The sequence below is a fragment of the Miniopterus natalensis genome, chromosome 2 (genome assembly GCF_054644295.1).
Source record: "Miniopterus natalensis isolate mMinNat1 chromosome 2, mMinNat1.hap1, whole genome shotgun sequence".
Lineage (NCBI taxonomy): Eukaryota > Metazoa > Chordata > Mammalia > Chiroptera > Miniopteridae > Miniopterus > Miniopterus natalensis.
The window spans coordinates 135,612,307-135,626,289 of NC_142082.1; the positions used below are offsets into that span (position 1 = coordinate 135,612,307).

Consider the following 13,983-nt stretch of genomic DNA (forward strand, 5'->3'; position numbering starts at 1 on the left):
TGAAGGCAGCGTATTCTGCAATCAGGGAAAGTATATTCTGAGAGTGATAGCTTATTTTCCCAGTAGCCCTCCCAGACACTAGAGTTGAGATTGGAAGATTTGAGCGATAAGACGGGTGGAGATCTCATCATGAAAGAAGTCCCTGCTCAGCCACCTGTGGTGGGCCCAATTCCACACAGCCCTTCATCAGCTTTTTAGTGCTGCTTTTTATTACACACAAATGGACAGCCAGTGATTGCCAGACTTTTGAAGAAGTTCTAATATTGAAGTTAGAGTCTGAAACACATGGGAAAAGGAAACTCTAAATGGAAGGAGAAGGGAACTTCTAAACAACTTAATATCTCTGGAGAGAAAAGAGATGCTATATCCATAAAACAAGAAAAGACTAGCAAAAAAATAATAAAATGGAATATTTAGAAAATTAGGAGGAACTCAGATGTTAAAAATACAGTAACAGACATTTGTAAGAGGTAATAGAAGGGTTGGAAAAAAGTTGAGAAGAACCAAAAGACAAAGGGATGGAAAAGGGGGGAGATAAAAATGAGGAAATAGGAAGGTCAGGTAGAAAGTCTCACACGTATCTGATTGGTTTTCCACAACGTGATGTGTAAATAGAAGGGAGGAAATTATCAAAGATGCAAATAAATTTCCCAGAACTGAAAAATACACATTTCTGGGTTGAAAGTGTACCAGCAAACAAGAAAGAAAAAAATAGACCCACACTAAGGGACATTGCTGTGCAAATGGAGAACATTAGCGGTAAAGAGAAGCTCTGAGAGGGAAAAAAACACAAAGCAGATCAGCTGTAAGGATTGACAGTGGTTTCCCCAAGTGTGCTCCTAGCGATATCAGCACCACCTGGGAACCTGGTAGAAATGTAGATTCTCAGGCTCCAGACAGACCTCCTGAAAGAGAAACCCTGCGGGTGAGCCCAACAGTCTTGCTTCAAGAAGCCCCTGTCCCATAATTCTGATGCCTGCTGAAGTTGGAGAGACACTGGGGTAGAGAATCAGAACGGCCTCTGGCTCCTCAAACTGACAACTATAAGGGCTATAATAGAGCAAAACAATGTCTTCAGATCCTAAGGGAAAAAGGTTTTTAATCTGAGCTCTGTACACACCCAACTGTCAGTCTGTAAAGATATTTCCAAACTTGAAACACACACACACACACACACATGTCTACGAATGGTTCCTTGGAAAGCTAATGGAGGCTATCCCCCAGGGAAATGAGGGAGTAAACCCAGGAAGGCTCAGCAGCCAGGTAGTGGCACCCCAACAGAGTGAAGAGGGGAAATGCCCCCAAAGTGAGGCTGGGGCCTCTAAAAGGCTGCATTTTCTGTGTGATGATTGTGGGAAGCCTCCGTAGCAAACCTGGTCATTTTGCAGTTTGTCACCCACATCCAGAATCTCAGCTGCTTTGAGCTGGAAGAGATCATTCCATCCCGTTTCCTCCCGTTGACAGGTGAGAAAATCAAGGTTCACAAAGCTTCGTAAATCAAAACAGAACCAGGAACAGAATCATCATCCCCTTGCTGGGGAACTGGTTTGAATGGCTGCTTCAAAGAGTCCCTACCGTAAAAAATAAAAAAGAGCTACGTTTAATAGCTTGGTTGGCGTATTGGTGTGCAATCACAGGTTTAGGTTTCCTTTTTCTGGGTGGCACCTGTAAGGGTCATAATGTTTTCTGATGTACATGTGCTTCTCAAACCACAATTTAGATCGATCTTTAGGAGCTAATCTAAAGTTTGATCTAGAATTTCTGGACTAATCACAACTGGTCACTTCAGAGTCTTGAACCCATTCATTTAACCCTGACTTCGGAGGAACCAGAGATGAATTACAAGTTCTCTCCACTCGCGGGTAAATCACCAGCTGATGGGAAGACCGAGATGCACAGCTTAACCATAGCAGTGGTCTGGCATGCGAAATGGCTAGGGAGGGCCTCTGCTTCAACAGAGGGGGGAAATTTTAAATTTCACTAGAGTTAATTTTTATTGCACATAATTAAATTGTTTTAGATTAAAATAATTGTTCCGTGAGTATCTTCTTTAGCATCCTAAATTGAAAGACTTGCTCTTAAATTTCTGTTTACATAAAGGACTAAATTGAATTTACACTTGGGGATCAAAAAGGGTTGTTTTGTATGTGGTATGAATGGCTTTTTGACTCATTTCTTTTTTCATTTTTAACATGTGTTATAATTGCCATATTAATAAGGCCCTGATTATTTTATTAAAACATTGTGGCCATCATTATGATGTTCATGATCCAAAAGATAATTGCATTTTATATTGACCTGGCTTTTAACTGAAAGAACTTAACTCTTTGCCCTTCATAGTGGCTCATTTGCTGCTTAGTATCATTAATTCTTAATCAAGAACCGCTCTCCTTGCTAAAGTTGCCTCATTTGGCTGTATTCTTTGATGCCACAGTACCAGTGGACCAGTCTAAACATGTGTTCTTTTAATGAAACTTAATTACTTTTTTAGAAAAAAAAGATGAGCAGAGAGAGTTTATTTTTATCTGCATGGGAGAGGTTCTTTGCTTGCCAAGTCTCTCTGTTTAAAGAAGCCTAATATTATGGGGTGTTAGTATTCCAGCCAAGATAGTTTTCAAGGAAGCTTTCTTTTTGTGTGGGGGGGAGAGAGTTATTGTTGGAAGTATAAGTGACCTTTAATGTGTTTGCAAAATGTAGTGTTTTCTTTAACAACTTGTAATTCCTTTATAAATGATGTTCAACTGGTTGCTTGCAAGTTATATATAGAAATCAGTATTTCCTTGGGGCCAGGCTGATGAGTCTCCCAGTCAATACAGTTAATATGCTTGCTCTGTGGTTGTATGGAATGACCACAGATTCAGCAATTTGTTAGCTGCAATAAATGAGTTGGACTTAAGGGATGTGGTTAGAGAAATGCATTCTAAGAAAAGAGGGCATTGCAACATATAAAAAAATGGTTTCAAATTAAATTGCACTGCACACACCCTCTCTGTAAGGAAAATGCCACACACACATACCTTCTCTAAATAGCCAAGGTTGCACATCTTTACACATCCCAGCTGCAAAGCCTTCAGCTTCCTGTTACTTATGCAATAGCTAAGAGACAGTTGCAACGACTGACAGATACTTCTTATTCATGAAGAAGTTACAGTTTAATTGGTTCAGGAATTCCAGTGTGAAAAAAACCTGATATTCTGGTTCCTCACTAACAAAGAATGTTTCACTCTGTGACTCTCCTTTCAGGCTCTGGAAATAAACCAACAACATTTATATCCACTTAAGAGTGCATGAGGTTCTTTTGAGACTCATATGCTTTCTGGAGATCACAGTGAGTCAAAAAGTAGAACCAATCATCGACATAGGGAGTGATTATGTCGCTAACCTCAAAAGTTGTATTTCACTGTTATTAATTTCATCTGGGTTTACATTTAGTGGAGGTGTTCAGAGTATCAGAACAAACACATACATTTCTTATATCTGAGAATAATACATTTGTCCATTTTCCTAGTGATTATAGGTACCACAAAGTCTCAGTACTGGGCTCTTCTAAGTCAGTGTCTCACAGCTGAGCAAGAGAGGACCATAGTCTGCACTTTGTGCGTTACAGGGCCTCCCATATCAGTGATAAAAAACATTGTGGTAACAGGTAGAGGGAATGGGAATTCCAGTAGTTCCAGAGACTATGGAGTTGGAACCCGAGCTTGGATGTCAGGGGAGGAGAAAAACACAGCTTGTACCCTGGGAAACCAGAAAAAGACTGGTGCTTCACCCCCAAAGTGGATATCTAGCAGACAGTCACCATCATCCCAACGTGCCATCACGTGTCCTCTGCACCTGGTGGTGCTCCTGCACCTGCTCTTGCTCCCGCACCTGGTCTTGTTCTGCACCTGGTCTTGCCTCCCACCTGCTCTTTCTACCCACTGCTGCCAGCCAGAGCAACCTTTCTAAAATGCATATCTGATATTGTCGCTCCACCATTTGAAATCCTCTGCACCCCCCTCCCCCCCAATCTTCAGATAGAGGCCAAATGCCTTACATGGCTTACAGGGTACCACTTGACCACTGTCATCTCCTTCCATCACCTCCCCCTTAAACTTTCTCTAGTCTCCACCCATGAACCTATACTTCAGCCATCAAGGGGAATCAAGACTTGCCTTGCCCGGCTGGCTTGGCTCAGCAATTGAGCATCGACCTATGATCCAGGAGACTGTGGTTTGATTCCCAATCAGGGCACATGCCTGGGTTGTGGGCTTGATCCCCAGCCCGGAGCATGCAGGAGGCAGCAGATCAGTGACTTTCTCTCATCATGGATGTTTTTAGCCCTCTCTCTCTCCCTTCCTCTCTCGGAAATCAATAAAAAAATATATATTAAAAAAAACAGAAAGACTTGCCTTGCTCTCTCTTGCTTCTGCTTGAAACACTAGCCCCTCCCTGCCATGGGGAAGTTTTGCTGACCACCCACACCTCTCCCACCACTTTTTAGGAGGCTGTCCTTCCACCTTCCACTGCACTCTTTCCTTATTGTAGCACTTACCACTTTAGTGGCCACTCCCGTTTGCCTGCCTTTCTCCCCACTAGAATTTAAGCTCTGTGAGGTCAGGGACCATATCTACCTTCATTGTTAGATCTTGAGCACTCCCAGAACAAGTATCATCATACAAAATGGTAAGTCATGTTTGCCTCTACATTTGAAAGCAGTTGGCAAAGTGGGCTGAGAGGTGAAATTAGCAACAAAGTGAAGCCAGTATTGTTGGGCCTGAGAAGCCAAGGCTGGAATGCCTGGCCCTCCTGTTTTCCCTGTGGCCTCTGAGAAGCCGAAGGGAACCTTCTGCATTCCAACCAGCCAAGACCCCAAGCTTGTGTGTGTCCACAACGGACTGATTTTACTTGACCTTGGCAATGATTTGACCATGGAACACCTTGTACTGTCAACATACATAGATGACCAGAATATTCATAGTCCTTAAGATGGATTTGCTCAGGGCTGAAACAGCTCCCAGTGCTTACAGTACCCTAGTGTGGTGGTTGAACAATGCAAGGATGGCACTTTCACATGGACTTAAGTACTGGAGAAGGTATTCACACAGTTTGTTTTGTTGTTGTTGTTAGAGCATTGCATATTTCCTGCCAGAAACATGAACTGCAATGTTTTTAATGTGTTCATCAATTTTGGTATGATTTAGCCATACTTGGAGAAAAGTTAGAGCTGGATTTGAACTGAATCTTTGTCTTCTAGAAGTGGCTCTTTGTCACCCACTCTTTTATCAAATGTGTTTATATTGAGGGTTTTAGGTGATTAAAAAGAGTTTTTAATTTAGCTGTGTTTTGTTTGTTTTTTAAATGTAGTTGTCTCCTTTTTTAAAAACCTTTTCGCGATATAAAGCATGGTTTTAAAAAAACAAAAACAAAACTGGTACATATCAGGGAGTTATTTGCCAGTTAAGTCTGAAAGCTAATATGAAACTGGTATTTGGATTTAATTCAGCTCCATTAGGACAGAGTTAGGATTCTGTGATACAGAGACTATTATCCTGGCAGTTGTAAGGGATTTTTGTGCTGGGGAGCAGGCTGACAAAGACGGCAGTGTGCCGCTCCGTCTGTAACTGAGCACTTTCACACTGCAGTTTAGGAGGTGTGCAGCTCAGGAAATTGCTGGCTTTGGCTGGAGCATACTTTTACTGCAAGGAAAATTTTATTCGTCACTCAAGTAATTGGCAGTTTTAATACCTTGTTCATAATTACCTTATAAACAAACGAATATATAAACCAAAGATTGTATGGCCTGTTATCTAACTCGCAGCCTTATTTGACCAACGTGATAGACACCTGTGGGCACCCCCACCCCCCGCTCCCTCCCACAGAAAAAACAATTTGCTCCATTTATTGCAGAAATCTAAAGCCGAGCATTTTCTTTTAGTTGTTGTTAAATATAAGTGTAGCTGTACTAGCCCCAGACAGCCTGGGGGCCAAAACCAGATGCAGAGTTTAATGGGAGGTACTGGCTGGGGACCGGGGAGGGAGGTAGGAGGGGCACCTGGGCACTTCAGGGTTACTCCACTGTTTGTAGGAGGACATCCTGGTAATGCAAACAGTTGGGTTATGTATTTAAGAGAACATTTTTGTCCCCTAAAGCTTGGTTTTGTTTAACCCACACACTCTGACCCTAAGGCCCTGCGGCTTGTCTCTTGGACTGAATCCATCTCCGGGACCTAGAAATTGACTAATTGTCTCACTTGCATTGCCCTGTACCTCACAGCTAGATCAAGGGGCTTATACACGGGCAAATCCAGATGTGGGAAATGGTCAGAATCAGAGGTCATGGCTGACTTGACTCTAAACAAAGTCTGTAAGACGTTACGGGAATCTGAGGGCTTGATGTTTGCGACTTGTACATGGAGATGCTAATCCTGTTGTGCGTGTGTGTTTTCACCTTACTATTATCACCAAGCTCAGCTCTTACCATATGCATCACCTCGTTACCTTGTATAGGATTACTTTAAAATTGGGTTAGCTTCTCGGATGACTTGGATCAAAAAAGAAGATTCCCCCACAGTCCTTGAAAGTGACATATGGAGGATTTTAGCACTCTTTTGAGGAGTTTTGTTAGTTGTTTAAATAGAAAACTTAACAGCCTTATTCTTTCTTGTGTGGAAGCAGCACCTGACGTTTGCACGCACTCAGGAAGTCTCCTACCCTGATGGAGGCCAAGCACATGCACACCCCGGGCCCCTCTTATCTGCATGTGTGCAGACACAGAATGAGGATGGCTCAGTGGGCCGGGGTAGATTCCCACACTAGTTTGAAACCAGAAGTACAACACTTTTACAAGGGTGGGAAGTAGTAGGCATTTCTTGAGGTGCATCTCCCCATGAGGACTTGTCAAAATATCTTTGAAACCGAATGCTATGAAACAGACCTTCCGAGATTGCTTTGGGACCCATAAGGATTTATTCTCTGAGGTGCTTCGGGAGTGCTTGGACTATTAGATTAAAAGCTCTAATTTCCTAATTTTAAAATTAACTGTAATATCTATACCATAGAAATGTTATGATTAAATGGCAAATACATATATGAAAAATGCTTAGCATAGGGCTTGGCATGTAATAATATGTCCTCAACATGATTAGATTCCATACACAATCCAAGATAGAGAAGCAGAGACACATCTCTGCGTGGAGAGAGCTCACAGAATGATAGACAAGACCACCAGGGTTGGGGCTGTGTCAGAGCGCAACGCAGGATTTTGTGAAAATATGTTGAGTTGAACCTAATTCAGGAGACTTCTGAGATGGTGAGAAGCCTGTGAATTAGAATAGTGCCAAAGACCTTAATAAACTCAGAGCACCATGGAAATACATCTGTTAGTAAGAAAGACACATACATGAGATACATTTTCTCATTAAGCGAAGGTTAACAATAGACTATGTATAGAAATGTAAGCATGTGACTTGTGTTACATACAGAGTTCTGTGCAAAGCCTTCAGATTATTTCATTGTGTTTGGGTTGGTTGTGAAGAGACCTTTTTGTTTTTTGTAGGAAGACTGTTATCTTTCCAGCTTTCCTACCTTAACATGTTATTTTCCCCCACCAAATGATTGTCTGAAAAGGCAGAGATCTAATATCACAATTAAGATGGCCCTCACATCAGTTTAATTCCTCTTTTCTAGCCAGATACCCATTTAATGCTGACTTTCACCTTAGAACCTGTTGTACTGATGACCTCTTAAGAGCTTTGTCTTCGCCCCTTTTTTTTGTTGTTATTTAATTTGTGGTCTAGTAAAGTGCTCACCACTAGAACTTTCATGATGATACATGTTATGTACGTGCACTGTCCCATTTGATGGGCACTCGGCACATGGGGCTACTGAGGACTTGAAATATGGCTACTGTGACTACGGAATTGAATTTTAACATTGAATTTTACTTAAATTTAAAGAGCCCCATGTGCTTGCCATATTGGACCTTCTGGTCTGGTGTTTGAGACTATTAATGTCAAAATTTTAAAACCTAATCAATTCCAGGGATTATTTAGACTGGGGTGCTCATATGTAATACTTTTATAATATTCAGAGCCCTGAAGCATAGCCACTAGTTTTGAAGACTGTAGCAATGTTTTTAAACATGCTGTTTTTTAAAGAAAAAGAGATCTTCCCTAGCATGGCTTTACAAAAGCCTCAATCTGATGAGTATTTTAAGTTCATTGGCACCTGAAGTGTGGGGACCTTCCAAGCAAAGAATTAGAGATAGATTAGGAACCAACAAGAAGGAAGAGGGAACCAACACATCAGTGCCTGGAATGCCAGTGTGGCGCCGGGGGTTCACCCATCATTCAATGAAAAGGAAGGACTATTAACAAAATAACAGAAAAATCAGTTTAAGTGCAGTTTAGATAACAGACCCAGATTTTTATAGGAATGTTCTCCATACTATATTCTAATGTTCCGATGTACTATTTAATTCAAAATTAAAGTGACTAGAGAGATGCTGTTTAACTTTTAAAAGTATTGTTTGGCCCAGCTGGGTGTGGCTCAGTGGTTGAGCATCGACCAATGATCCAGGAGATCGAGGTTCGGCTCCGGGTCAGGGCACATGCCCGGGTTGCGGGCTCGATCGCCAGTAGGGGGCGTGCAGGAGGCAGCCGATCAATGACTCTCTCATCATTGATGTTTCTCTCTCTCTCTCTCCTTCTCCCTTCCTCTCTCTGAGATCAATAAAGATATATATTAAAAAAAAAAAATGGAGCAGTTTTCCATTTTTCTGGAGAATAGGTTTGGAATAGAAAATACTGTTCGCTTTTCAGATTGTCATACCATTACCCATTATCTTTGCTATCCGTTCGTTCCAGAGCTGGAAACAAGATTGTGGAAATATTACCTGAACAGCTGAGACAGTTTCAGTCCCTGGAAACTTTGGACCTCAGCAGCAATAATATTTCAGATCTGAAAACTGCATTTCCACCTCTACAACTCAAATATCTGTAAGTCAAGTTTTCTTTAGCAAAAATTTTTGCCTGTGGTGAAAATATGTTCTAATAAGAAAATCGTCTTTAAGATATAATAGACTCTGCCTGTTTTACTGCTGATGGATCAAAAATGTAACTTTCTTATTGACTTATAATTTGCTGTAAGTCCAGATAACCACAGTCTTCATTTGACTCTCATACTTTTGAATTAGACATCCTGTGACCATTAAACAACTTAGGGGGTGCAAAGTGCTTCTTTAAAAAAATAATTAGATTTAAACCATTGTTTTTCATCGTCGTCTTCTTAATAAATTCATAAAAATGAAATTAATTTCAAAAAACTGGATAAGCATCTCTAACACATTTTTATAACCTTCAGATTTTCCAGTTACTCTTTGCCTGCCAGTGTGTGTGAAACATAGTCAGTGCTGGCCCACAAGGACCTAAAAAGCTGTCATTTAAATTGTCCAGTTTTACAAATGGCGGTTAGGCTCTGTGGAGATTCTTTATAATACAGACCACGCACGTGCTCTGTCTTCCCAAAGAAACCAGAAAGAGAAGCTCATCTTCAGACTTTCAACAGGTACATCAACAGCAACCGGGTCACATCGATGGAACCTGGGTATTTTGACAATTTGGCCAACACACTCCTGGTGTTGAAGCTGAACAGGAACCGGATCTCAGCTATCCCACCCAAGATGTTTAAACTGCCCCAACTGCAACACCTGTAAGTGAAACACCCTCTTAGGCAATGTTTCCCCATCTCCCCTCAACCCTTGGTGTCTGTCCCCTGGAATCCACCGTGCGGCAGGAAGGGCCCAGAAGCGGAGATGTGGCCGCGTTGCCCGTGAGAGCCAGAGCTGTGGAATCCCCGAGTCAGAACAGGCCTTGGAAGCTTCCTGCTGCAGGCTGCTGCCTGACAAGGCTCGTCGGATTGTTACCAAAGGAGTGAACAGTGTAATCATTGAGCAGCCTCTGCACAAAGGCGTCATTGTGGCACTAAAGAAACCACGGGGACTCTCAACAGCTGCGGTTTATGAGAATAATGCTGACAACTCCAGGAGGCTCTGATAGCTTAAGTGGCTGTAAAGCACTGTCTCGTTAATAGTGGCTGAATGATCTGTGAACAGGCTCCTACCAAATAGTGGCTTTCAGCCTTGGCTGCACATTACAGACACTTGGGGAGCTTTGAAAAATCCCAATGCCCAGGCCACACCCTAGACCAATTATATTAGACCTCTGGGGGTAAGATCCAGGCCTCAGTAATTTTTAAAACTCTCCAGTGATTCCAGTGTGCAGCCAAGGCTGAGAGTGGCTGCCTTAGAGAAAAGGCATCGAGCAGGAAGGACCCCGAGAGTAAGCGGCTGTTGTAGGCAGATTGAGCAGGAGAAACTCGACACCCCTGTTCCTGAATGGACCTCGGGTCTGAATGTGACATTCGTTACTCTCATTCTAGATAATTTAAAAACAAATATTAACTTGTTTACTTTTATACTGAGCGGACAACAGTTTCGAAATTAGAGGGTAGTCTAGTTGCAATATTTTATCATTTCAAAGAGACATCACACATTTTAGAAGGAGATTCACTTTACTGCTAATAAATCAAAACGTTTCTCAATAAAAAGGTTTAGAAATTTAAGACAATATGTCATTTAATACTGGCTGGCTTAACTGTATTGTAGTAGTGTGACATTTTATTACTACCTCCACAATTTGTCATATGAGCTAACTATTTAACTATAATATCCAATGCAGTGAACTGAACCGAAACAAGATTAAAAACGTGGATGGGCTCACGTTCCAGGGGCTTGGAGCTTTGAAGTCTCTGAAGATGCAAAGAAACGGAGTAACAAAACTTATGGATGGAGCTTTTTGGGGGCTGAGCAACATGGAAATCTTGTAAGTGGGGGTTATCACAATTGCTACCCAGTGGTGTTGATCATGGCCCAAACATTCAGTAGCTTTTATTTGAAATCCTGTGTTAAAATCTCATAATTTACAATCGCTTATAACTTAGTTTTGTCTCAGGTCAAGTGACTGAAAGTTTATAAGCACATGGGCTTTTTTTGCTGATTTCCCTATATAACAAAAGCCAACTATCTAGTAACAATAGGAATATGTGTAATAGGTTGTCATTGCATGTCTCCTTTGAAGAGAGTAGATAATGAACTTTGGATCCCACTTTTGATTCTTATTGTAAATGTAGGCAACTGGACCATAACAACCTGACAGAGATTACCAAAGGCTGGCTTTATGGCTTGCTGATGCTGCAGGAACTTCATCTCAGCCAAAATGCCATCAACAGGATCAGCCCTGACGCCTGGGAGTTCTGCCAAAAACTCAGTGAGCTGTGAGTTGCCTTTTGTTCCCCTCAGGTTTGAGAGCAGGGGTCATGCCAGAGCATGAGCGTCTTACCACCGATCTGTGAAATTTTCATAACAGTCTCCAAGGTGACAGCTCTTTTCACATGCAACCAGGTCACATTTTTGTTGTGATAAGTGGACAACTCTGCTGTTTCGGGTCTGTGGCACATGGGCTGAAGCAATGAGGGTTATTTTCAAATAAAGAGATTTTTTTTTTAATTACTGGGATTAGAAATAATGTTCCTAATAATATTATTAAGGAGGCAGAGTTTTAGCATAAGGATTAATGTGGTTACGCATCTTGCCTGTTGTCCTTTGTTTTAAACACATCATTGGGTTGAATTAGAAAGTAAAAGCTATTCCGTGTTCTTTTGTTCCTTTTTCCTTCGCAGGGACCTAACTTTCAATCACTTATCGAGGTTAGATGACTCAAGCTTCCTGGGCCTAAGCTTGCTAAACACACTGCACATCGGGAACAACAAAGTCAGCTACATTGCTGATTGTGCCTTCCGGGGGCTTTCCAGTTTAAAGACTTTGTAAGTTACACGTTTTGCTCTCGGTACATGAACCTAATTGGTTCCTAAATGTGCCCACTTTTCTCCCAGCAGATTTTCTTTGTTGTGAAGGAAATGTGTGCAGCCTTAGAAGTAGTGTCTTAATCTTTCCCAGATCAGTTTGATTAAAATCGGTCCATTTCATCCATGTGTGTTTCTTAAAGGGATTAAGAAGGACAGCGATCAGCTTGTGTTGGTGATTATAGTTCGCCTTCTCAGGATCTCCAGGAAGTTGCTAACTGCCCAAGAGGGAAACAATTTTAAATCCGCTAATTTTTTTCTTTATAAAATGCAGATTAAAAATCACCCAGAGCACAAAGATATACAAAGGGCAGCAAAGGAAGATGCCTGTTTATCATACCAGTTGTATCCAGACTTGATCTCTTCCAAGAGAAAGAAGGGAGAGTCGGATTAACTGACCTTTGAAAAGTCTCACAAACTTTAATTGTAACGTTGTGCAATGGGCTTTTGATTTTTGCATTGTCAGAAACCTTTGCTCTGTTCACTGTTTGAAGCATTACATAATTGAAGGACATACTGTATGCTTTGGCGAACTCCTGCTTATGTGGTTGGAACAGTGGTTTTAAAGTTTAATGTATTTTTCAGACTATTCAAGTCTTTCAGAATTTAGTCAGCTTGATAGAGGAATTAATAGAGCAAGTCAGCTGTCCTGATTTTGGGCAAAAACTTAAAATGCTGTGGTAAGAGGAGGACAGGGCGTAGGAGGTATGTTGGAGAGAGAGAATTTTCTGTTGTTTGGAAAAAGGGGTGGAGATGGTGTAGGGAATTATGAGGAATTTATTACAAATTATATGCCACCTGGGTGGTGATCTTAGTTTTCTGAGTGTGTCCCTAAAGACAATGCTTGTGTCTTTTGTTAAGTACCTGGTACCTGTTTTATTAACATTCCTTTTTTGTACTAGGGATCTGAAGAACAATGAAATTTCCTGGACTATTGAGGACATGAATGGTGCTTTCTCTGGGCTTGACAAACTGAGGCGGCTGTGAGTATGATTTACCTCATAATTTGACTCACTCTTTGACCTAAAATAAACACTGTGTCTTCCTTAAGTCAGTTCCACAAGCTGAAAGAGTTTAGAAATAGGTGCTTAATCTGGTTGCTACCCTTTGTCATTTCCCCAAATGAGCGCTGTTATACAAGATGTGTATTACTCTGCTCTTCTTCCTTGGATATAAGGGTTTTATTCAACACTTTGGTTTGTGTACCTTATCCTAATATCTAGATAAGAATTTTAAATTGTTTTGAGTGCTAAGGATTATCATTGTGTAAAACTTTTCAACATTTTAAAATTTTCACTGTTGCACCTCTACTCGCAGGAAATTTTTTTTTTTTTTTTTTAATTTAAAACTTATCTTTATTGATTTCAGAGAGAGGAAAGGAGAGGGAGAGAGAGAGATAGAAACATCAATGATGAGAGAGTCATTGATTGAGCCCACAACCTGGGCATGTGCCCTGTTCGGGAATTGAACCCCGATCGCCTGGATCCTAGGTCGACGCTCAACCGCTGAGCCACGCCCGGCCGGGCATACTCACAGGAATTTTTAAACGCAGCGACCTAGTATCTACTGATAATACCGAAGTAGGTTCCAAACAGTGCAGGGTAAAAACATGCTTATGCGTAGCCATAAAGTGGCCTTGCAGATGGCCGTGTTCTGTATTGTAAGCCAGTGGTTTTCAAATTGACTTGCATGTAGCCCTAAACTTCTGTGGGTAGTGAAGATGTTCCTGGGGAGAGAAGCTAAAGAGAAAGTCTCCACTGTTATCTGCTTTAAGTATTAGAGGGCTGAGAGAATGTGCTTGAAATGCGTTTCTTCCTATACGAGTGGCTAGCCATTCCTAAAGAGACTGAAAATCACTGCTTTCATTTAACCACCAGAGTAATTTGTTTCTGCCAGACTCTGGTGAATGCTGTGAAGACCATGCTGCACTATGTTACTGAAGTAGATGGCGCAGATACATTTTTACAGAATGTATTGTTTAATTCAAGAAAATATTCACAAGTGATTTCAAAAGCAGTTCTCTTCATGAGAATTCTACCCCCAAAATGGCTTTTATTAACTAGTCCAATGTAAATTGTTTTT

The 13,983-nt window shown here is 41.3% G+C and overlaps 1 protein-coding gene across 1 annotated transcript in view; it reads left to right on the forward strand.

The window, feature by feature from the left end:
* The window catches only part of LRIG3 (leucine rich repeats and immunoglobulin like domains 3), a 46,861-nt gene that overhangs the window by 17,459 nt on the left and 15,419 nt on the right, over positions 1 to 13,983 (forward strand). Inside the window, exons 4-9 of the mRNA XM_087814573.1 lie at positions 8,847 to 8,978; positions 9,547 to 9,690; positions 10,719 to 10,862; positions 11,170 to 11,313; positions 11,719 to 11,862; positions 12,804 to 12,884. Coding sequence (XP_087670699.1) covers positions 8,847 to 8,978; positions 9,547 to 9,690; positions 10,719 to 10,862; positions 11,170 to 11,313; positions 11,719 to 11,862; positions 12,804 to 12,884 — 789 coding nt within the window. The remainder of the gene's footprint in view (positions 1 to 8,846; positions 8,979 to 9,546; positions 9,691 to 10,718; positions 10,863 to 11,169; positions 11,314 to 11,718; positions 11,863 to 12,803; positions 12,885 to 13,983) is intronic.